Raw genomic sequence first — 25,492 nt, 5'->3', positions numbered from 1 at the left:
TTCAACATGTGGACTTAGTAATGAACTGTGCATATAACCAATCATAAAAAACTGTAATGAAAAAACTGGAGACTGTAAGAACTGGAGAAAAAAACTATTTGAGACTCAGAAGTAACACACTTAAAAGTCTAATTAATCAGCAACTGTAGAAAGTGTCATTCTGTCTGTCTGTTGTGTCTGTATGTTAAGTTAAAAGCTCTAAAAACCCAAAATGCATGTGTCGTCTCTTTACCTGCGTGCTCCATGTTAGTGGTGGCGTCAGCGTCAGCCATGGGATAAACGTCCACAAACTCCTTCTTAAAGACGGACAGCAGGAAGGAGAGGCGGTAGTCCAGACGAACGTTCAGGATGAACTGATGAGGACGAGAGTTGAGTTCAATTTCAGCTGCAGTAAGAAACTTTTTCAAATTAAAATAATCTGCTCTTATTCACTGGTTCATCACTTCCTCCAGAATCTCATCAGTTTAATATTGGTTACCTGTAATATCTCTAGTATCTTCAGCTTGGTGTCCATCACTGTCAGGTCCATCTTGTCTATACTGTCCTTACTGCCTCTCTGTCCTTCAAGTACAAGTCCCGCCCCCAACCCCGCCCCTCGGGCTCCTGGACCACCAAATAAGGACTGCTTCCTGTTGAGCACCATGGTGGACATCATCTGACCCATCCCGTGTATGGAGCGCTTCACATTCTTCCCTTTAGACAGACAGACAAGGTTACAACAACAAAGTGATGTCCTGAATTATTTATTAATTATTTCAAAAGAAGAGCCATGTAACTGTTATGAAACATGGTCATACATCATGTGACCTACAGTATAGTCAGAGAGCTGGGGAAATTTACCAAAGTCATCATTATTTTAAAAAAGTAATTTTTGTTACTTGCATTGTGATGCTTAATACAGTAATATGCATTGAAAAGTGTTCCTAGTATTTTGTCCCCCACGTGTATGTTAATGAGGTGTGCACTCCAGTACACCACCAACCACTACAACCTCAATAATAAAGTAGAATCATCACCTTTCTGACAATGTCAACAAAAACTGAAAATGAATAAGCTTCATTAAAGTAGAATTCATGGCAGAGCTGTTGTGTTGGATTACATTAGATTGAACAGCTGTTCCTAATTAAGTTCTGATTGTATTTTCTCATTCATACTCCATATTTCTAAGCTTGAAATTTGTGACATTTACTGGTCCAAACCAGAGCTGCTAGACTAGCTCGCCACTGTTCATATCATACTAACATTGACTGTTACCAACCTGTTAAGCTAACCAGCAGGGCTAAGCTAACTAGCATGCTAACAGCATGTTATGGTAACCAGCACACTGCCTGAACCACCAACTAAACCAAACAACAAACAGGACATTAAACCAGCTAGCATGCTAAGCTAACAAGCATTCTATACTTTGTTTACAGCTTCACTAGCTTGTTGTGTGACATATCACAACCTCTTGACTTTATGCCACATTATAAATGTATCATATATATATTATATAAGAACTTCAATGCAAAGTCCAGAGGTTGTGATATGTAGCAGACCAAGCTAGTGAAGCTGTAAACAGAACCGCATTCCTGCACATGCTCAGTGGCGTCTGCCTTACACAGAACTACTCTCCTGAGACTGAAAACATGATGCTGTTATTAGTCTTTAGAGCCGTTTCTAAACAAACTAACGGGGCCAAACTCTTCATAATGAAGGAACATGTCACCCAGTGCAGCAGTGTGGCTCACTGACATGTTTTTAATAGTTTTTGGACAACAATGGAGGAATAAGATATACCAGGCTTTGATACACACGTGATACTTATTAGTAGATCAGTTCATTGTTAGTTTGGATCCAAACATGAGATTTGTTGACAACAAAAAAATAGCCAAAAACAAAGCATTTTACTAGAAATTCTAAGAAGGCTCAATAGTTAAATTACATGTATCATGTCTGTGTGTTCGGATTTGACTTTGAGTTATGACTCAAAGTAGAGTTTTTGAGGCAAATTGTTGCTCACACCTTCTTCCCTTCAGCTCCCTCACAACTTGAAAACCTCTGCATCAGGTTAACAGTAACAGAACAAACAGTACCTGATCCGTCATCGTTGAATAAGAGTCCTGCATGTGCGGGGTTTGGTCTGCAGTCAATGATGCCGAGCAGCGTTCTGGTGAGTCTGAGCAGCTCAAAGAAACTGTAGAAACCAAAGTAGATCAAATGTCGAGCCAAACTCACCACCTGGAGACGACAAAGTGAGTGAAGTGATTACAGATGAAAAGACTGATGGATGGAGAGAGTTGTAGAAGGAGGAGAGGAGAGGCCGATATCTGACCTCATATGTGAGTTTGTTCTTCTCCTCATTGTGGAACGGCAGCTCGTCATGCAGCACGTTGTTGAGATATTCCTCCATGAACGCCATGGTGTTGGAGAAACGGTTCTTCTTGTTGTCTCTGCTGTCGTCCATGTTGGAGTCATAACTGAGGATCACACACACCAGAATAATCAAACAAAAAAGTAAAAGCTAAAAATATGACCTTTGACCTTCTAAACATTTGTCAAAGGTCTGTCTGGTCAATGTCAACTGTTTCTTGTGGTTGAAGGAAACACTCTACTTCAAACTTCATGGTGTTTCTGTACATCAGATCAGTTCTACAAATAGGAGAGACAGGAGATACCCAAAACCCAGATCAAATTGGAAAGATAAAGGTTTACCGCCCGAACAGGGACTTGAACCCTGGACCCTCAGATTAAAAGTCTGATGCTCTACCGACTGAGCTATCCGGGCTCTATGAGAAGCTTTCTCTGGAGGACATACTCGTGCTGAGTCCAGATCCCAAATCATATACTGACACACCAGGTACTGGCTTGACAGTATATTTCTTTTGGTAGCTGGTTTGCAAGAAATTTATAATCTTTACTTCAGACACATCACGGTAGGTACGACTGAACTCTGCGAGGACTCAGTTCACAAGTCTGCATGAGAGTGGACATTTGGATTCAGTCTAAGACTCCTAAAGGTGTCCTGTGGAGTTTACTAGGAAACAAAGATAGTTTCTGTTTACAACAGAAACACATGCAAGAACATTTTCTTTCTCCCAAAACTCTTTGACTTTTCTCTGTGAAGTTCATTTGTACAAGTATTCCACAGATTGAGGCTTTTTGACTGGGATTACTTCACCTGAACAGGGACTTGAACCCTGGACCCTCAGATTAAAAGTCTGATGCTCTACCGACTGAGCTATTCAGGCTCCATGAGAAAGCTTCTCTGGAGGAAATACTCAAATCATATACTAACACACCAAGTACTGGCTTGACAGTATATTTCTTTTGGTAGCTGGTTTGCAAGAAATTTATAATCTTTACTTCAGACATGTCATGGTAGGTGTGACTGAACTCCATGAGGACTCAGTCCACAAGTCTGCATAGAGTGGACATTTGGAGTCAGTCTAAGACTCCTAAAGGTGTTCTGTGGAGTTTACTGGGAAACAAAGATAGTTTCTCTTTAAATTAAGTGTCACCAAAACACACTGAACTTCATGCAAGAAGATTTTCATTTACCAAAACTCTTTCACTTTTCTCAGTGAAGTTTGTTTATACAAGTATTCCACATCAGAAGTCAGGTGGAGCATCCAGCAGGTGTCAGTGACACTTTAAGACACTCCAGACATGACAGCAGCTGGTTGATCTCTTGAGTTAACAGGTTGGACTCCTTTGCCCGAACAGGGACTTGAACCCTGGACCCTCAGATTAAAAGTCTGATGCTCTACCGACTGAGCTATCCGGGCTCCATGTGAACTTCACTCTGGAGGAAATATTCGTGCTGAGTCCAGATGCCAAATCATATACTGACACACCAGGTACTGGCTTGACAGTATATTTCTTTTGGTAGCTGGTTTACAAGAAATTTATAATCTTTACTTCAGACACATCACGGTAGGTACGACGGAACTCTGTGAAGACTTAAAGCCTTTAGTCCACAAGTCTGCATGAGAGTGGACATTTGGATTCAGTCTAAGACTCTTAAAGGTGTCTTGTGGAGTTTACTTGGAAACAAAGAATGTGTCTGTTTAAATTAAGTGTCACCAAAACACAGTGAAACTCATGCAAGAACATCTTAATTTTTCTTTCTCCAAAAGCTCTTTTCTCTGTGAAGTTCATTTGTACAAGTATTCCACATCAAATTGAGTTTTTTTGACTGGGAGTCAATTGAAGCATCTAGTGGGTGTCAGTGACACTTTAAGATACTCAAGACATGGCAGCTGCTAGTTAATCTCTTGAGTTTATGATGTGAGCATTGATAACAGATGGGATTACTTCGCCTGAACAGGGACTTGAACCCTGGACCCTCAGATTAAAAGTCTGATGCTCTACCGACTGAGCTATCCAGGCTCTATGAAGACTCTAATCTGAGGACTCATCCTGAATCCATATCCCAAATCATATAATAATACACCAGGTACTGGCTTGACAGTATATTTCTTTTGGTAGCTGGTTTGCAAGAAATTTATAATCTTTACTTCAAACACATCATGGTAGGTACGACTGAACTCTATGAGGACTCAGTTCACAAGTCTGCATGAGAGTAGACATTTGGATTCAGTTTAAGACTCTTAAAGGTGTCCTCTGGAGTTTACTAGGAAACAAAGAAGGTGCCTGTTTAAATTAAGTGTCACCAAAACACATGGAACCTCATGCAAGAACATTTTCATTTCTCCCAAAGCTCTCTGACTTTTCTCTGTGAAGTTCATTTGTACATCAAATTTTATTTTAAGTTGAGGCGTCCTGACTGGGAGTCAGTTGAAGCATCTAGTGGGTGTCATTGACACTTTAAGATACTCCAGAATGAAGATGCAGCAGTTGCTGGTTGAACTCTTGTGTTCCTAACCCTAACAGATGGGATTACTTCGCCTGAACAGGGACTTGAACCCTGGACCCTCAGATTAAAAGTCTGATGCTCTACCGACTGAGCTATCCAGGCTTCATTCTTCATCATCTCAACAAAACCGATCAGGTGGGATAAGAATCGTCACTTCTCATAACTCCAATAACAATTCTCAAGGAATACTTAAAAGCAACTAACTCTTTGATGGTGATGGAGGTGGGGATCTCGGTCCAGAGGCGGGCAAACTTGACGGGAGTCACCAGCTCCTGAGGGTCTCGGTCCACGTGGGCATGCAGCATGAGGCGACAGAAGGACGCCCGGAGGTCAAAGGGCAGCGTCTCGTCCATCATGCAGAGGAAGATGAGCTCCACGTCCAGCTGCTTGGAGATCTCGTCTATGGCCAGATATTGACGGTCCAAACACATCCGGGCAAAGAGCTTCAGCTGGTACCTGAGGACATCCACAGACAGACAGAGAATCAGTGATTTACTGGATTTAGTCTGAATATTGCTGGTGTTGGTCACATTTCCATGAAATTTGACCAGCAGTGGATGTTCATGGTCCCTATAGCATGAATCCTAATGGTTTTGGAGACCAACCTGATGTTTCCTCTACTGCTACAAACAGGACTGTTTGTAACTGTTACATATATATCAAACAGTGGACATCCTCTTTTTTTTAATAATCTTTTAGTTTTAGAAATGTCGATTTCGTCTGTAGACTCTCTAATGGAGTGTTCAGACAGAACACAAAGCAAATTTTTGCCTCAAGTTACTTGTGGGAGTTTCATTGTTGGATCATCTATGTTTATTCATTCCAGACAGCCAAAATACATTACTGAACATTAGCTGTAAGCCAGCTAGCAATGGCATGCACCTTCTGTGTTCAGGAGAGTTTCTGTGTGTTTATGTTCAGTTCAGCCTCTGACTGAACTCAGAACTCACCAGAGACTCTGTTTTTTTCTGTTCTTTCCCTCCAGTCTCTCTCCTTTCCCCCCTTTCCTCTGTACATTTATGAAGAACATTCATAAAGTCCCGCGATACGTATGAATTTTTTTTCGCTGAAGTTGGAACATTTTCAACTCACACGGATGCCTTCTCGCCTCTAATCGCGTTGCCCGCAGAAAATTTTGCATCTACTCAAGGTTTTGCATTGACTTTGTATGTAATCGCATCACGTGAAAAATTTGCTTCACCTTCTGTCTAAACACACCATTAGAGACACCATTATGAACAGTGAAATATGTGTTCACTGTAATCATTCCTCCTGTTCATAATAACCGTGTTTCCATTAGATTTGCAAGATAATTTTAAGCAAACTTTTGAAATGTCGCAAAAAGGAAAATGCAAATTAGGTGCGTTTCCATCAACTGGTTTGAAGCGAATACACTAGGCTACGCAACACATAGTTTCATCAGTGGATGGCGGTATAGGCTTAAATAATCTGCCGGTAAACAGTAGAAGAAGTAGAGGTTGCCAAGCGGAAACAAAACAAATAGTTATATTGCCTTGACGAGAGACAAATGGAGAGAAGCCTTCAGGAAATTGTTTCAATTGGGTAAGTTGTAATTGTTCTTTCATGTCAGCTAGTATTGGCCATGCTTCATGTTATCTGGAGACGCCGAGAGCAGAAACAGACGATCAGTCATGTGAGTTAAACATTCGTTACATCATTATTTATTCGTCAAATGTGTTTTCATAATCCATTTTGCGCATAAACTCTTCTTCGACATCTCCAAAATCCACTTCAAGTGAGCATAAAACCATTTTAGCGAAATTGAGGTTTTTTTTTCCTGAATTTTGGCGTTTCCATTAAGCTTTTTTAATGCGATACATCAAAATGCCCATAAAACTAGGTTAATGGAAATACTGCTACTGGATATTAAAAGATCCCCTTCAAATGTGCTTTCAATGGAAGTGATGGAGGCCAAAGTCTGTGTGAAGCTTCTATTCAGCTTCATCAGTCTGAGTTAGTCATATCATGTGGATATCTGACACATTTACAGTCTTTTTAGCATCAAATTCCCTCTTTGTGTTTCCTCGGACAGTGTTTCCCTGTTGAGCTGCAGGTGGAAGTATAGTAACAAAAAGAGGAACTTTGGCACTAAAAAGACTGTAACGTTGAAAGATATCTACTTGATTTGACGCATTTGGACGCTGAAGCTTCATATTAGCTTCAGATAAACTTTGAAATCCATTTTTTGCACAGAAGGAGGACTGTGGATTTTGTCCTCCATCACTTCCATTGTAAGTGCATCATGAAGGGATCTTCTAATGGTCAGAATGAACAGGAGGAATGATTACAGCAAGAAAAACAGCTTTCACTGTTCATCTGGGCTCCTGACTGTTGACTCGTCCTTTAAATTCAATAAAACCTTGACTATTATTTACTCCAACTATGATCCCTGAAACATGGAAGCAAAATCTACCCTCAGTGTGTCTACCTGTAGTAGGTAAGGACGTTCTCATCGTGAGCGTTTCCCTGCCTCGCCTCCTGAGCCAGCTGTCTGATGCTCTTCTCCTGTTTCTCATTGGTCTTGTCTGTCCACAACAGCCACACCTACAGGAACAGAAACAAACTGATTAGAGAGAGATGATCATCTTCAGCTTCACTTGTTACAGCAACATTTTAGGAAATACTCTTCTTTTCTTTCTCTCTGAGATTAAGAAAGTGGATATCAAACCTTTGATATCTTATTCTAAGAAAGAAACTGAATCAGCGTATTTCCCAAAAAGTTGAACTACTTCTTTAAAACTACAAATGCAAACAAAATTAATACAACGACCACAAAAACAGAGCAATTTATTAGAATATTTCCTGGTCTTAACATGTTTTGACAATGTTCAAAATCTACTACATACTAAAATATGTAGTAGTGTAAAATATAAAATATACAGTTTATCATAAGGAAACCCAGTCTGGTAAATAATGAATGAGTTAATAGTGTGAACTTACTCTTTCCCCACTCTAACACTGCTGCTGTTGATGAACGAGCCTCTGCTTTAAGATCTCCACTACAATTTAAAATAGTTTAATACTGTTTAACTGCACAGCCTGAAGTTGTAACGACTGACCCACCAGCTAAGATTAAAACAGACAGATATGCAGACAGTTCTACCTCGTCTTCGTCTCCATAGTCATCCATGTATTCTCCCTGACCACCACCATGGGGCACCTCTTTGGGGACACGACGTCTGTGCAGAAATCAAGTGAAAATGTAACATGTTTACATTAAAAGCATCATTTATACTGCCTTATGCTTGCTTGGTGATCTCTCTGTTAATAACATCAACCGACTTTCTCTTCATTTCATTAAGTCTCGCAAAAAAGTCATCTTACTGCACTGGGAGGACAGGAATAAATGGTTCAGCCTACAGTCAAACCTGGAAAAACTCACTGTTACCTTACAAAATGAAACAGATGTTTTGAATACATTCATGACTGAGACCAAATAGTGATTTTTCCCTCTAAACTTCTCACATGCTTTCATTTCAATAAATGTTCAAATGATCCAATATTTCAGCAAAAATCAAAGATTAGAGAAAAAGTCCAAAAACTGAAAACAGATTTGTGTATCAGAACTTTGTTTTTTCTTCTTTCCTCTCCCATTAATCATCTCACCACCCCTCAGATTTATCTGCTGACCCTTTGGAGGGGCCCGACCCCTAGGTTGGGAACCACTGGACTAAACTAGCTAACTGTATATAAAGTAGTGTAAACTAGCTCCACCTCCAGCAGCTACAACAGTAACATGCTGCTCTAACACTGATGCTTCACTATTAATAATCTAATGATGTCATATATAATAATATATCAGTCAGAGGGACCAAACCACTACTTTTACTGCAATACTTTAACTACATCAAGCTCATAATACTTATGTACTTTTACTGCAATACTTTAACTACATCAAGCTCATAATACTTATGTACTTTTACTTTAGTAGGATTTTTCATGCAGGACTTTTATCTGCAATGGATTATTTTTACACTGCTGTATTGGTACTTTTTCTTAAGTAAAGGATCTGAATACTTCTTCCACTGATCTAAGATAATCTAAAAGGATGCAGAAATCATTATGAGTGAGAGGTTAAAGGTCGTCCCTCCCTCCTTCTGTCCTCACTCTGTCTTGATGAGGATGTCCTGGTTTTTGGGGTCCAGCACACATTTACAGATGAGCTCCTGTGTGACGGGGATTGCCACGTTGTTGGACACACACAGGTCTGACAGGTAGTCCAGAAACCTGCGAATACACACACACACACAGAAACTGAAAACAAAGTCTGATATAAAAGTAAGAAATCACAAACAGCAGTGAGCGTCTCTTCCCTCCCTCCCCTCCTCTTTTCTCCCCCTCCATGTTTACCGGGGCTCTCGGTTCTTGCGGACCAGGCTGACGAAGGTCTCCACCTCGGTCTTGGTGATGTGTTTCTCCAGCAGCTTGCGGTTGTTGTGCAGCAGGGCGGTGATGGTGTCCTCGGCCAGGATGTCGTAACCGATCTGACTCTGCATCACGCCAAACTGCTTCGCTATGTGCTCCTGGAGGCAGGAAGGAGGAGGAGAGAGTTTATTTTTCATTTTGTTTTTGTGCTTTAACTTTTTGCATCACCTTCATCACCATCTTCATATTTGCTCTCAGCATCTGGACCATCATCATCAATTTTCAAGTGAGCCTTGATCAAGACAGCATCATAAAAACATTCAAACAGACATAAACAGACTACAACAAAGGTCACACGCTATAAAAGAACATAAATAACATTTGGTCCAAATGCATAAACATGTATTTCAGTTTTAAAAACAATCTAATCAAAAGTAAAAGCAATAAATTAGAAGCAAAGACGTACTCAGCTGAAACGATTATTTGATTAGTCAAGCAAACAAAAATATTGTCAAAACTCATCTAGGATCTCACTTGAGTGTAACGACAAGTTTAAAAAAAAAAGTTTAAAAAAAATTGAAATATCAATTGACGAGAACTTGAGCTGAAGAGAAGATGTTGATTGTGTCAGTGAAAAAGCAGCCAAATCTATTGGTATAATTAGGAAATTAAGCCTTTTTGTTAACAGTGTCTTCACGCTCTTTATTACTTTTTAATTTATTCTCACTTTTCATATTGCAATTTAATCTTCATAGAATCTTTCTTCCACAAAAACACTTTGTCAGAATTGCAACCAGTTCAAATCTTTGCTCTCCGTCAGCTCCTCTGTTTCAAGAAACTCGACTTCTCACAATCTCTGAAGTTAACATTTTCCAAATATGTACTTTTATGTACAAGATACAATTCAAGGAGGGAAATATTCCAGATCATTTCAGGTCTTACTCAACCAGACAATCATCTTCATCTTCATCTTCACAAACATCTGACAACCAGAGGTCCATTTTCGCTCAGATACAAACAAATTTATGGAACTACTTTTCTCAGTGGGTTAAAATTGATTCGTCCTTAAAATCCTTTAGTGCAGATTTTTAAAAAGGCTTTAATTTTGGTTTTATAGAGTTATTTGGGTTTGTTTGTTTCTTTTTGTTAATAGTCTAATTTGTTTTTCTAGCATTTATGTGTGTATATTTTTTTAGGTAATCAATAAGCCTGACGGGCTTTTTTCTTCTCCCTGCACATTTTTTTTGTTGTTGTTTGTATCTATTTGTTTGTTTTAAACCTGTACAATAAATTAACTCAAACTCAAAAAATCAATTCATTGTTGAGTCATTTTTCAAACAAAATTGCTTAAAACTCTCTGGTTCCAGCCTCTTAAATGTGAGGATTTTTCTGTTTTTCTCTGTTTTATATCATGATCTGAATATCTTCGTTTCAAACTGTTGGTTGGACAAAACAAGACAACAAGACATCCTCTGTGATGGACATCATTTCACAACTTCTTCACATTTTATACACTATCATATTAATTAAGAAAGCAGACTAGTCTATAATGAAAATAATTGTTAGTTGCAGCCCTATTTCAGATATTTTAAAGTAGACCTGAATCAAACAATCAAAGATAATTAGTGAGGGAAGAAGCTCCAACCGAGTGAGACGTCTTCTCTCTAGAGGATCTCCTCACAGAGGTTTTAGGAGTCTCCAGTTAAACTCTCATTAATATCAGATCAATAATTTAATAATAATAGTTAATAGTTTTGAACCAGAACTGTCAGGATTTGGATCAATACTCATGAAAGCAAATAATCTTTAATTTGACAAACTTACATTATTAATTTCTAGTTGACATTGTGAGATGTGCTGCTGTGTGTAGCTTTGTATTTTGTTTTATGTGTTCTGTCTGTTTTTGTGTGTTATATGTTTTAATTGTGACCTGCCGAAGGGTCTGCAGATGAAAATTAGCTATAAGCTAACTCTGGTACAGTACATCAAATGGTAACATTTTTGTTTAACACTGTACACGGTCCCATTACATACATAAATAAAAAAAAAGTAGCTCAAGAAAGAAGGCTGCAGATTTTATAATGTGTCAGATACATATTAAATCATCATTTTATATATTTTGCTGATATGTAAATTAAAGAATCAGATTGGACTCTGTATCGGGAGATCCCCGATATTAAAGGACTCAGATCTGGACCAAAAAAACTTGATTGGGACATCGCTAATATTTACATAAATGACAAAAGTAATGGGCCTAGTATGGAACCCTGAGGGACACCATTCGATAGAGAGGAGGAAGACGCAGCTAACTGGATGCATGTAGTTGGGAAAAGGAGGTCATCCTCATTATCACATTATCCTCCTCGTCCTACTTCTGCTCGTCATCCTCACCTGGTTCTTGCGGTAGTCCTCCTGGGAGTGTCTGAGGACTCGGTAGCAGAGTCTCAACATGTACTGGTAGGGAGAGTTTTTCTGGTCGGCCAGCTCCTCCAGACGCAGCAGAGGCCCTTCCCCTCCTCCCCGGTCCTTAAAGGGAGCCTTCAGGATGCCAAAGATCTGAAATCACAAACACAAAGCGTCATTTAGTTGGTAATCATTTAATTGTTTGTTGAACTTGAATTTCCTGTTTCTGCCTCTGTGATGTATTTTTGGATCCCTGAGTAACAATTGTATCAAACCTGTTTGAGGATGTTCTGCTCTCTCATCAGTTTCTGTCTCTCTCGGTTGGCTTTGGTCATGGCGACGTCCAGGACCGGCTGACCGCTGTTGATGACGTCGGCCACAAAGAAGACCACGTCCTCCAGCAGCTTGATGGCAAACCTGAAAAACAAAAACATCATTGAATATCTACTTCAAATGCTAATTTGTATTTTCATTTGAAATCATGTTTATCTACGTACAGTAAAACAGTGAGCAGTTTGACAACAAATGTAGTTATTTTCATTTAAATTAATACATTTTAGTCAAGTGTCGTACCGACGGTCGTTCTGGCTGATGAAGCCCTGGTTGAACTGGTCAACCACGGTGCTCAGCATGGCACTGGCATCGTTAGCAAAGTCCAGATCTCTGATCTCCATCACAGGAACCGAGACAATGGCGAACGCCTCCTTGTCCTCTTTGGTGGGACACGTTCCTAACTGCAGCCGGAGGAGACATAGAGGTTCATACACACCTCACACACATAGAGCTGCGACTTTTAGATGATTAATCAATTAGTCGATCAACAGAAAATTAACATCAGACATCAGAAAGTTTCCAAAAATAGCAAATCTGTCAGACTGAATTTTGGGGAAATGTGGTCCTGGAGACACATTCAACTCAGAGGAAAGATCACAGAGCGTCAATGAAGAGATGAAACAAGATGATACAGAATATTTATGTTCTGTATACTGTCAGACAGCGTGAAATAAGATTATTAATAACCTTAAATCTACTTTTGCAGATACATTTTTTGACTTTACTTCTGGTTTGGAGGCTAAAGTTCAGGTATTTTTTCGTGGTGATTTGATTTTTTCACACATGGAATGAGCTACATAAACCCCAGCTGGAATAAAACAGACTTATACTTTACCCCCCCCCCCCCCCCTTCTTTCTTTACCTCCTTTCCTTTCTTCTTCCCGTCTTTACATCCTTTATTTCTCCTTGTGTCATGTGTGCTCTTGTATCCCATTGTCATGTTTTTAGATTCACTTGTTTATGCAACAATGGCTGTTAACGTTTCCAGATTTAAATATTTAGACTGACCATGAGTCTGATGGGTCTCTCCTCGTCGATGTCGATGGGGACGTTGGTGCTCTGGATCCAGGTGTTGGTGCACAGATGTCTCAGACGAACGTACGAGTTCCTGAAAGACAGCCAGTTCAGTTTCTCTTCAGCTCTGTGGTGTTTTGCAGCTCGGTGAAGTAGGCATGAGGTCATATTTGTGTACAATACGGTTTATTCTGGGACTCCTGATATCACATTATGTATTAGTCAAATAAAAGTTCAAATATTGGCAAAGCAAGAACAAACATAGAGGGATCACTTGATAAATTCATCATTATGTTTGCTTGTCTGCTGCTATGAGTTTCTCTTTGAACAGAAATACTGTTTTCACTCACTAATTAATTCACATTTTCTACTTTGCCGTTCTTTTGATCGCTGTAAAGGTACCGTCGATCAAACTCAACACTTCCTGCACAAATGTTTCATATTAAAAGCTTTTATTTCGGCTACGTGCAGCATAATTCATGTTACCTGGGATTTTTTTCAATTTATTGTGTGATGTATTGTGTAACCCTAACCTGTTAAATTATTTTGTGTCGGTTGTTTTTATTCAATTTTGTGTCTTTTGTTCTTAAATTAAACCAAGTGGGTAGTTCTGGGTCTGAAGTGAAGTGAGGCCAGCGCAGACGTGCATTAAACCTGCATTCTGTGAACTATTTTGAACATATTTTAAATTTTGACAGTCTATCTTTGTTTGATCACTTCACTATAATGTCAACACATTGTAATCAATTTTGTACCTACGTATATATTTTAGACCTTGTCCTTTGTCATGTTGGCAATTTTCCTGATGAAGACCAGGTAGAGTTGAAGAGTCGCCCATTTTTAGTCCCATAAAGTTTCGGGAGCTGTAATCCAATTTTTCTTTCACATTAAAAGTTTAACAGTGGCTAAAATTGACAAATTGCTGTCATTCTCTATAATCTGTTATTGTGAAACATCCACAGGTAGTAAATATGATCTGCAGTGGTGTAAAGTACAAGTGCACAGTGTACACACAGTGTAAAGTACCGTGCAGTGGAGAGTGTTCCTACCGTGGTACGAACGAGTCGGTCTTCTGCAGCGTGGTCGGGTCCAGCTCGAACAGTGAGGCGATGTCATTCCCATGAGGCACTGCTACCAGCTTGTACTTGATCCTCTCACCGTGGGAGCGCTTGTTGCTACGACTACCATCCATCTGCAGAGAGGTCAGAGGTCAGGGTGAGTATGAAAAGGAGAAATTGCTTCCAAATTGACATTCATGACTTTTCTTGGACTCAGTCTCTACAGACAAATCCGGCAACTGATTCACGTGTCACCACCAATCCTGTGATGTCAGAGTAGAAGTGGAGACATTACAACTGACAGTGAAAGCAGAGATGTTTGTGTTCATCACGGTATACAGATGAAGGTCGTCTGTGGGAATGTGGGACTTCTTCAGTCTTAAAGCATGAATGTGAAACATGAACGTAGCTGTCGTCCGACCTCCACAAAGTGCTGTGTGGAGTCCCTCATTAAACCAGCAGGAATTACTTTCAATCATGAAACTCTCGATTTCTGTCATTGTGATTAGTAGACATGAATCATTTCATACAAATCTGAAACACAAGACAACCAGAAAATGTAAGGCTTGCACCAAGCTAACAGAGATCAGCGGGGTGGCGTCTTTAGCGGCCCCTCGCCGGTCGTTTGTCGGCAAGCTGCTCAGAATGAAAGATGATGGGAGGAGTTGCAACTCATAAGTTGCTTTGGATAAATCAAATCAAGTATTAGAGGACAGTGAGTCAGAAAGAGTCGTGGTACAAAGCCGTGGTAACTGACCAGGTACAAGTGCAATGAGAGAGAGTGCTGCACTGAGGGGTATTTTTTGTTTCTTTTATATATATATTATTCAAATACGAAACAACTGGGAGTAGACAAGTGTATAAGAAGTAACAAGAAAGTGCAACCATCAACAAAGTGCTAAAAGGATAAAGAGGCTCAAGTGTTGAAGTGTTCATGGGAGTTTCTTGAATGCACCAAGAAACATGTTTATTCCGTAGTGTCAGTTTGTTGTTGTAACCCTAACCCTAACCCTAACCCTAACCCTAACTCTAACCCCTAACCCTAACCCTAACCCTAACCCCTAACCCTAACCCTAACCCCTCACCCTAACCCTAACCCTAACTCTAACCCCTCACCCTAACCCTAACTCTAACCCCTAACCCTAACCCCTCACCCTAACCCCTCACCCTCACCCTAACCCTAACCCTAACCCCTAACCATAACCCCTAACCATAACCCTAACCCTAACCCCTCACCCTAACCCCTCACCCGAACCCTAACCCTAACCCCTAACCATAACCCCTAACCCTAACCCTAACCCCTAACCCTAACCCCTAACCCTAACCCCTAACCCTAACCCTAACCCTAACCCCTAACCCTAACCCTAACCCTAACCCCTAACCCTAACCCTAACCCTAACCCTAACCCCTAACCCTAACCCTAACCCTAACCCCTAACCCTAACCCTAACTGATAAAAGGGACAGAAAACACATGTAGCTGTCTGTTCAACCTGGACCGGAGGACTCTCGATGTCAGCTGTGACCTGCAAGGAAAGGATCACGTGACCAACGAGAGTAGTGGAGCTAGCACTGCTGCTAGCGAGCTAATACAGTAAAACTACCAAAAAGCTTCTGCAGGGGTCACGTGACTGACAGAGACAGCTGAAAGGACGCTAGTTTTCTGTAGCTTTTATAGTTGTACAGTAAAAGAAGGTAAATGGCCGAGAAGCACAAAACACAACTGACTTTGGAAAATAAGTAAAACTGTCTACAGAGGATTAGCTCGACTACCCTCATTGGTCATGTGATCCTCTCTTTGCAGGTTGTATCTGTCTGTAGAGACTGTCCCAAAACTGGAACATATTTAGTTGTTGATTACAATCTTAATGGCATTTGTTGACTATGTTTTTAATTTGTAAGCAGTTATACAGGATTTCCGTAACAGATTTATTGGCAAAAGTGCTTAAAAAAGTGAAATCCTTCACAAACATTACAGTGTTATATGCTGCTTTATGACTGAGGTAACACTGCAGTGATGGTGGCTTGTTTACTTCTGCCTACCAGCAGGATTCATCTATACAAACCACTTAATACTTAATTTCCAGAATGAAATTTGGATCTGACTGATCAATCAGCCTTCCCTGTAAAAGATACACAAACACTGGATGGCAGAATGCATCAGCCTTTTCTTTAAATTCACTCAAACGTCAGTGCTGCACTCACCGAGGCGGAGAGCTCTGCATTGTCTCCTCTGTAGCCGGGGTTCTCCTACCACAACAACAACAACAACAACATCAACAACAACATCAACAACAATTACCTCCTACTATATGAATATTAAGGGTTTCTTAGATCAGAGGATCATTCCTGTTTGTTACAACTTGAAGAATATAAAGTTATTATTACTGATAGAAATTATGGACAAAAATATGAAAATAAATTATAATAAACCAGAATGATCCTTTAATCAACAGTCTATTAAATACATCCCATCCATTAATCTTAACTGTGGTGATACAAGAACATTTTAGTTTCATTCAGTTTAGATTTGGTGCCATGTTTCAGGATCACAGTTGGAGTAAATAATGATCAAGCTTTCACTGAATTTAAAGGACGAGTCAACAGTCAGGAGCCCAAATGAACATTAAACATGTTTTTCTTGCTGTAATCATTCCTCCTGTTCATACTGACCATTAGAAGATCCCTTCATAATGACCTTACAATGGAAGTGATGGAGGACAAAATGTATTTAAAAGTTTATCTGAAGCTAATATGAAGCTTCAGCGTCCAAATGAGTCAAATCAAGTAGATATCTTTCAACGTTACAGTCTTTTTAGTGCCAAAGTTCCTCTTTTTGTTACTATACTTCCACCTGCAGCTCAACAGGGAAACACTGTCCGAGGAAACACAAAGAGGGAATTTGATGCTAAAAAGACTGTAAATGTGTCAGATATCCACTTGATATGACTAACTCAGACTGCTGAAGCTGAATAGAAGCTTCACACAGACTTTTAAATGACTGTGTGAACACACTGTGGATTTTATCCTCCATCACTTCCATTAAAGCACATTTGAAGGATCTTTTAATATCCAGTATGAACAGGAGGAATGATTACAGCGAGGAAAACCTCTTTCACTAATCATATGACTGAAATAGTTTAAGTTTAAGTCAAGTTTACTGTGATTGCCATGGTTACCTCAGCCGCCAGGTAGTTGCCAGTGGCCAGGTGTTTGAAGCGATAGAGGCTGTTCCAGTGTCCCGCCCCTCCACGACACGGGTCATGATGGACGACCTGAAGGAACCAATCAGCACACAGAGAGGTCTTAATAATACTTCACAGCATCTGTGTTATGTGTGTGTGTGTGTGAGAGAGAGAGAGCGAGAGAGAGTGTACCTCGACCTCCCACAGGGCGTTGGAGCTAGTTGCCGAGGTCGCCGACTGTCTCAGCGTGGTTCGGAGGAAAACGTGGAGTTTGCTCTTGTATTCATCGCAGGTCAGAAACTTTTCCTGTTCAGCGTGAAACAAACGCACCACGTCGCCCTGAAAGACAGAAAATGTGAATGAATCCACTCCTGTTGTGTGAATATTAGGAGATACCATTCCTAAACGGTACCATTAACCGTTGCAGAAGAAGAGGAAACAACGAGATGACGTCATTAAAAGAGCGACAGTCAAAGCTCAAACGATGGAAAACTTTTTCAACTGTTCCTCGTGGATTCTGTTTCATAAAATTCATACTAGATAATAACTGATCTGCACACTGTCCTGATATGTTATCAACTATGTTGAATATAAAACTTCCAATATGCCCAATGATGAGGACTCCACAGTCATCAAACAAAAATGTAACAACAATAGCAGCTGATTTAAAAAAACAGTGATTTTATCAGATTGTAAAGTGTGTGAACCAAACTGCTTTACAATAGAAAACTGGCTGCAGGAATATTTGAATATTTTGAATTTGGAAAATCTGACCGACCACTTAGTCGACTCTAATAATGATTCAGTTCTCTTGGATCAGGTTAAAATAGTTTATTAGCTCACATGTTGAAGTAATTTCATTAAATGTAATGTCATTTTAGTTCAACTACACAGCATATAGATAATGTTGTGAGACGTGTATCCTTTTTTTTTCTATATCTGATGTGTACATTTTCGTTCTAAATTGTCTCTTTATAACAATGAATCAGTGTTAATTTTGTTAATGAAAACGATGACTAATTATGTTTGTCAATGACCTTTCTCTCCATGACTAAGACTAGACGACGATGCACCGACGTCAGCAAACACCGACTGAGACTAAAATGTAGTTTAAAAAAATCAAAACTTTACAAAAATCTCTGTTTATTTTTCATCAACAAAAAAAGAGGAGACAAAATATCGACTGTTTATATTCTTCATCAGATGGCTCGTCCAGCGACATATCAGGACGACATCTGCAGAAAGCAGGTTAACGTTGATAATGACAACAGGACTTAGAAGACAGACACGAGCTGATCTTTGGGCCCATTTTCACCACAGTGAGGCTGAGAAAAAAAAAAAACCCACTGCTTTATCAGAAAGGAAAGGATGTGGCCATTAAACACCACAAAGCTAACGAGACACATTAAGGCTCACCACAAAGAAACTGATGCAGATTAACATCTTGGTGGTAACTCAGATGACAAAAAGACTGTTGGTTTTGGCTGAACTAGAAGGACTGAAATGTTGAATTTAATCTGATCGCTAAAAAACAATGAAATGTCAACAGATTAATTTTCTAGAACGAAAACATGAACAAAAAAAAACAAAAACAGGATGAAGCTGGCTAAAAATGATAAAAACCTAACAAGGACATTTGATATAGGACTAAATAAAAAAAAAATAGCTGACAATATTAACCCTCTAATGAATAAACTGTAAATAATAAATCTATAAATACATTTTATAGATTACACATACTCCTTTAAGGACTTCCTCTCTGTGGTCGCTGAACATCATGAACAGGTTGATCTTCCAGCTGGTGTTGCAGTTCACCGAGTTCACCTGCAGAGGGAGGAACATGCACACACACACACACACACACACACACACACACACACACACACACACACACACACGGTCATTAGGATGAAAGGTCCGGTGTGTTTGGTCGTGTTATGTGAGTTCCTGTCACCTCTCCGTCTCACCTCTTTGCAGCCCGGATGGTCGGTCAGCTCATAGTTTGAAGCGTGAAGCGGCTGACCTGCGTTCACCGGGTTCAGGATCACTTTATCACCGACCACCACCTGCAACAGTCAAAAGACTCAACATACTGCTGTAACTACTACTAGTCATAAAATCACTCTGAGCTGGATGTTTGTCTGCCCGACACATGTTTACATGATCTTAAAACTCCTGAAAAACAGGTTCAAATAGAGGAAAAAAAGGTTTGAGTGTCATATTACACATCACTACTTTTATAAAAAAGCACACTGACAGTGGCTCTGCAGAGTCACATGAACACTTTTAAACTCTTAGCGGGTGTGTGAACATGTGTACATACTAGCAGGAGCCGTGCTGTTGTTCTTACAGGAGTCGCTATAGACTCTTTTGACAGCAGACATGTCGAGTTGCCGAAGCAGGAAAGACACAGGTGAGATTAATAACATTGATCTCATGTAGGTGTGCCAGTTCCAGGCTACGTTCTTACAGTACAGTTAAAGCTATTGTGTTCGATGTGTTGTAAACTAGTAATAAAGTTTTCAAATTGATTCCAAACGAGCTGAGAAGTCAATGCGAAGATAATAAAAATGTGCGTCAATAAAACAAAAAGGTGTGAATGAATGATAGTAATGATGGCTGTCTTCCAGCTGCAGGTACTGAGCATGCTCACTCATCCTTTTTATTATTTACAGCTGTGTTTTTTTTCCTGCTTTGGCAGCTCAAATTGTCTGCTGTGAAAAGGGTCAACAGCGACTCCTGTAAGAACCGTGCGACGGCCATTACAGTATTCTGTAACCATGGTAACTGTAAACAACAAAGACGGCCAAAAATGAGACTGAAATGTCTTTAGATTTAAATAAAACGCTGCTTCCTGCTTTGGTTTTCTCTCGTCTCAAATACTGTAAATCTCTTTTATTTCTTGACTAACAATTAGCGGACGAGTTTTAAATCAAAGACATCTCACCGGCTGTTTTTCAAATGTTATTACTAGTTTACAACACTATGAATGTTTGAGCACCTCCGTTAAATGAACCAACGGTACAGACAGAAAGAAGCTTTTTGGTATGACGCGTTATGAAGCTGTGGTGGATCCTGAAATCTGACTGTTATACTGATATTTGTACGAACAAGCATAAAGTTTGTCATAAACGATTAGGATCTATCTTCTGATGATTGATCATGAGCAGAGTGACTTTCTTTGTAAACCTGTCCTGTCAGTGTGTCAGCGTGTTTACATTGTCTCCGTTGGCGCGGAGCTTCCAGAACGGTTGGATGAAGTGCCAGGAGCCTTCGTTCCCCGTCCCGTCCAGAGTGACCCGCATGGCGTTCTTCTCCAACAGAGCCGGCAGACGCTTGTTCACCGTCAGGTACTTATTACTCTTCATGTGGAGCAACTGCAGAGAGATAATATGCTCGTTTATTTATACTTTTAATCAATATATATCTTCTTTTACAACAAACCGACAATGACCTGATCTACTAACAAGTCTTGTGTGTAGAACTCATCATTCAGTGACCCCTCGTGTCCTCTGGACAGAGGCATCCTGGAGGAGACCGCTCCCATCAGGATAGAGATGTTTCATTATAGGATAAAATGCCCCCCAACAGCATAACAGAGCCACCAGACCCCCCCCACACACGCTGTAGGGGTCAAGCATCCAGACCTGGAACAGTTTTTCCTTTAATTTGTAACCCTTTAATTTTTTTTATTTGTTTGAATTAATTTACTTTTTTTCTGTCTTCTTGTCACAAAGTGTGTCCAAACTTTTGACTGATACTGTATATATACATATACATACATACATATTCATATATATATATACACACACATATATATATATATACACATATACATATATATATATATATATATATATATATATATATATATATATATATATATATATATATATATATATATATATATATATATATATATATATATATGTATATGTATATGTATATATATATATATATGTATATATATGTATATATATGTATGTATATATATATAAACACCCTCGCGCGCTGCTCTCGTGTCACTTTTGATGTGGATTCTCACGTTGTTGGTTTTGATCTTTTCATGGGATTTGCAGACACTAAAAAATATTAAGAACAAAAACAACAGATCGATGTGATGTAACACTCTCCACACCTTAAACACACACACACACACACACACACACACACACACACACACACACACACACCTTTCTCCCACAGGAATCTTTATCTTTCCAACTGACTCAGTTTCGCTGAAGCAGGAACCACACCCTGCCTGTAAGTGAGTGAGTGAGTAAGTATGTGTGTGTGTGTGTGTGTGTGTGTGTGTGTGTGTGTGTGTGTGTGTGTGTGTGTTGGGATGACAGGTCTTCAGCCCTGAAGCGAGGTCAATATTGACATTAACAGATAGCAACACACTGATACACAGGTGGTAAGACAGTGTGTGTGTGTGTGTGTCAGACAGGTACAGTAAATGATCATACATATACCAGAACAGTCAAAGGGACACATGTTGCCATGGTGATGAGGTAGGGGGCGGGGCATGCGTCTGTATGTACAAATACTGACACTAAACTTCATACAGTATCTCTGTCAGCCTGCTGGGAGATGATGCACATTTGCAAATGTGAACTCCATTTATTGCAATAAAACTCAACCTGAGACAACTTGATCTCTGTTATTATTAAAGTTATGATCTTTAAATTTTCATAAAACCAAATCCTGCGTTTGATGCTATTTATGGGCGTCATTTTTTACAGTAGTTTTCATTGTTTGTGGCAGTCTGCCAAGCTGCTGCTGCACATTAAGACTTAAACCTGCATTAACTGATGTTTAGTTTTCATCAGGAACAAGCAGTGAACACATCACTGACATATTATCAGCTTTTAAGGTGACGTGTTGAACTTGTTAGCAAACAGTTGCTGAGTGCTGAGCAGGTAGTGAACACTCAAACTCACTATAAAGCTCCGTAAAGCCGAGAGGAGCTGTAGGTTCATCACTACGAGCCACAACCAACACATTACACACTGACACATCAGACATGTTCATATACAAATATCGATTATAGTCGCTTTCAGTTTTGTGGGTTGTATTTTATTACTTACAGTATCCATTACTGTCGGTGTTGTTGTGGCGTGTGCGTATGTTTTGATGTTTTAATGAACTGCCGGATGGGCCAAATACAATTTTCAGAGTTGTTTGACTGCACTTTATAAGGCTAACATGCTAACATCCGTCAGACCCTCTGTCGCTCGGCTGTTTGTAGAGAATGAACATGGACTGAAAAAAAAAACCCTCCAGCAGTCACACAAAGGGCTGACAATTTATCATCATCATCATCATCCTCATCATCATCATCACTGTCAGTGTCTTCAATCAAATGACAAATAACAGTAAACATTGCTTTGTTAACAGGAATGTCATATCACTGTTATTTACAATAGTCATAATCACATTTTAAAAGTGTGATTTGATTTCTTTTACTGCATTTGCTTTCTATTTTTAACACTGTCTCTCCTGCTGTTCTGTTGTTGTTGTTGTTATTGTTTATAACTTCTTTTCTCCATTTCATTTATCTGTGTAAAATGACTTCGAGTGTCTTTTAAAAGCACTGTATAAATAAAATGTATTATTATTATAATTCTACAGGGCAGCAGTAACTGAACCAATCAATCACCTCCACACGTCCTGGTTTTCTGATGTAACTGTAGTTTCCTGTTAAGCTGATCTGTCTTATCTTCAGTGCTGGACTGCGACAGTCCTGAGTATCAGATCAGTCTTATCTGACACAGATTCAAGTTTAACCTTGCATATCACCTATCATATATATACATGTTTATCATTGTACTACTGTTGAAACAAGTCATTTACCTGTATGACAGTTCCATATTTGACAACGTCTCCGTGGACTTTCTTGTTTTCCGTCTCATTCTGCTTCTGCTCCAGGTTGGCCGCATGCTGCAAGACACACACGACATCGGGGGTCAGATGTACTAATAATGTATACACACACAAAAAAACATGCATACACTACACATAAACTAGTATTTATAAAAACAGAATGTGTGGTGAGACAGTGAGCACCTCACACAAACCTCACACCAGCAGACGTGTTGTTGTTGTAGAGCGTGATATGATGAGGTGGAGAAGGAAACTAAATTATTAAATGTTGTTTTTTAACTTTATTTAAATATTAATGTCAATAACATAAAACGCTATTGATCTTTGGTCTTTGCTTGTTACGTTTTGAAGTGGTTCTCTGAGTAACAACAACACAGGATCCATTGGGATGATCTTTTTTTTTTTTTTTCAATCTAAACCTTGTTTGGGTTGTTAACCATCTGCACGTTGACACAACGATCTGTAAAATGCCAATCAAAGCCACATTTATATACGACATTCAGCACCACCAGATGTCAGACGATTGCTATGTAAATATATAACGGAGTAATGGCGTCCCGAGCAGAGAATGAAGTCACACTCCCTCTGGGTGTGTTGTAATCCGAGCTTCTCTGTTCTTTCCTTTGATAGTTGCTCTGGCCATGCGTGCATGTTAGTGCATGTGAGCGTGCATGTTAGTGCACGTGAGTCCCTCCGTGTCCTCCATGTCTGTTTCCAACATGGCGACCGCTTTACAAAGTTTCTCAAATCGCAGATATGTTTCCGAAAACATTTGAGGCAGAAACAGGCGACGCAGTAACAGAATCTTGATCCATATTTGATCAGAGCTGCCTAGTTTGACAGTTTGATCTGAGTTTTGTGAGCTATCGGTTCAGGGACCGCTTTCTTATCGATTTTTTTTTTTTTCAACTTTATCGAGTAAATGACGCGCACATCTGTTTTGGTCTGAAATGCTAGTGGTAGCGAGACATCTAGTGGGTCGTTTATTGCAACTTCAATACTGAATCACTTTTATAATTCTTTTGATTGACAGATGAGGAATCATTTTATTTCTTCGTTAATGTTATTTTTTTTATTATCTATAACTGTAGGACACCTTGTAACATCAGTTTCAACATGAACAGTACAAACTGATCATTGATTACATTTCTGATGCTGTAAATAGCCGTATAGCCAGGCGTCATGGTTGCACATAATGACAGCTGTTCTGGCGGTGCAGCACAATCATTGGAACTGCACTTCTTCTCTCCTGTTTGTTTCATGGACAAATGTAAAAGGTGGAGCAGGCAGCATGTTGATAAGAAAACAGCTGGTTAAGGGCGTCTCTACATCCATTAACAGATAACTGTGGGGTGGAATAGAGTGCTGCAGGAAGGAGTCCTTGCCTGAAGTAAGGTGTGTGGTTAACGCAAGCTTAAGAGATTTTCATGTTTTGTTCTATGACATAAAATACATCAGTAAAAACCCCACTCGTGAATTTTGAAGCTTTTTGGTGTCTTAAAAAAGGCTGTTGCTAACAAGTGTGGCTAAACAGAGGTTGTTGGGGACACTAAACGTCTTTATGCTGAACATGGAAACTCATCTACTCACCTGTCCACCTTTACAGCCTCTAGCTGTGTTTATACTCTTGCAAACTATTCTAACTCAAACTTTCTAACTTGTAGATTTATCAATTTATAGCATTTTTGTTTGAAACTTAGTGGTGGTGACATTGAAATCATGTGACCGCGGTGTAGTTCATTTATAGCCCTTAATGTTTTTTACTTCTGGCGATTGCATTTACGCTTCAAAAATGATAAAAGTGGTGTTAATTTGTGATGATTATCTTGCTGAACAAAATGTGTAAGTATCATAAACTTTTGTTTGCCACAGAGTTTATTTTCTGCAATAATCCAAAATCCAATGGAAAAATCCTATTGGATTTTTGTCGAGGGAACCAGCACTCTATTTAGACTTGTGTACATGCATCCAGTGTGTGAAGAGTTTTCTGCGTCTGGCTCCTGTGAGTAAAACCTCTCATCATACTCCAAAGATACCATGAACAGCAAAGTTAAGGCACAATTATCAGAGGTGGTAGTAACAGAATGAAATCTTCTTGTTCTTTGTCTTCACCAAAGTCTCACTTTACACCTTCCAACAACTCCAAGTCCTAAATCTACTGTCAACTAAACCCAAAATGAGGATTTTTCGCTTTTGATGGAGCTAGGCTAGCAGCTTCCCCCTGCTTCCAGTCTTTGTGCTAAGCTAAGCTAAACACCTCATGGACCTACGTCTGCAGCGGACACACAGAGATGAAACTGAAATCCATCTGAAACATGTGACTCTGGGGAAGACAGAGATCAAGAAGGTTTACCAAAAAGTCAGATTGTTC

The 25,492-nt window shown here is 39.5% G+C and overlaps 1 protein-coding gene and 5 non-coding genes across 6 annotated transcripts in view; all 6 read right to left on the bottom strand.

Moving 5' to 3' along the window:
• Positions 1-25,492, bottom strand: part of itpr3 (inositol 1,4,5-trisphosphate receptor, type 3) — a 79,331-nt gene that overhangs the window by 31,301 nt on the left and 22,538 nt on the right. The window contains exons 4-24 of the mRNA XM_044350412.1: positions 23,092-23,178; positions 20,454-20,612; positions 19,203-19,301; positions 18,976-19,059; positions 17,428-17,574; positions 17,230-17,325; positions 16,256-16,300; positions 14,044-14,186; positions 12,989-13,088; positions 12,221-12,381; positions 11,923-12,064; positions 11,636-11,800; positions 9,230-9,402; positions 8,987-9,106; positions 7,983-8,058; positions 7,308-7,423; positions 5,063-5,314; positions 2,315-2,459; positions 2,076-2,220; positions 479-693; positions 233-353 (exon numbers count right to left, since the gene is read on the bottom strand). Coding sequence (XP_044206347.1) covers positions 233-353; positions 479-693; positions 2,076-2,220; positions 2,315-2,459; positions 5,063-5,314; positions 7,308-7,423; positions 7,983-8,058; positions 8,987-9,106; positions 9,230-9,402; positions 11,636-11,800; positions 11,923-12,064; positions 12,221-12,381; positions 12,989-13,088; positions 14,044-14,186; positions 16,256-16,300; positions 17,230-17,325; positions 17,428-17,574; positions 18,976-19,059; positions 19,203-19,301; positions 20,454-20,612; positions 23,092-23,178 — 2,791 coding nt within the window. The remainder of the gene's footprint in view (positions 1-232; positions 354-478; positions 694-2,075; positions 2,221-2,314; positions 2,460-5,062; positions 5,315-7,307; positions 7,424-7,982; positions 8,059-8,986; positions 9,107-9,229; positions 9,403-11,635; positions 11,801-11,922; positions 12,065-12,220; positions 12,382-12,988; positions 13,089-14,043; positions 14,187-16,255; positions 16,301-17,229; positions 17,326-17,427; positions 17,575-18,975; positions 19,060-19,202; positions 19,302-20,453; positions 20,613-23,091; positions 23,179-25,492) is intronic.
• On the bottom strand, positions 2,695-2,767 carry trnak-uuu. Its single transcript has one exon. It is a non-coding gene; the product is annotated as a tRNA-Lys (tRNA).
• On the bottom strand, positions 3,158-3,230 carry trnak-uuu. Its single transcript has one exon. It is a non-coding gene; the product is annotated as a tRNA-Lys (tRNA).
• Positions 3,695-3,767, bottom strand: trnak-uuu. The gene has a single exon. It is a non-coding gene; the product is annotated as a tRNA-Lys (tRNA).
• On the bottom strand, positions 4,299-4,371 carry trnak-uuu. Its single transcript has one exon. It is a non-coding gene; the product is annotated as a tRNA-Lys (tRNA).
• trnak-uuu lies at positions 4,888-4,960 on the bottom strand. The gene has a single exon. It is a non-coding gene; the product is annotated as a tRNA-Lys (tRNA).

This window comes from Thunnus albacares, chromosome 5 (assembly GCF_914725855.1).
Source record: "Thunnus albacares chromosome 5, fThuAlb1.1, whole genome shotgun sequence".
In the NCBI taxonomy this organism is placed as follows: Eukaryota; Metazoa; Chordata; class Actinopteri; order Scombriformes; family Scombridae; genus Thunnus; species Thunnus albacares.
This window is presented reverse-complemented; position numbering and strand designations above follow the sequence as displayed.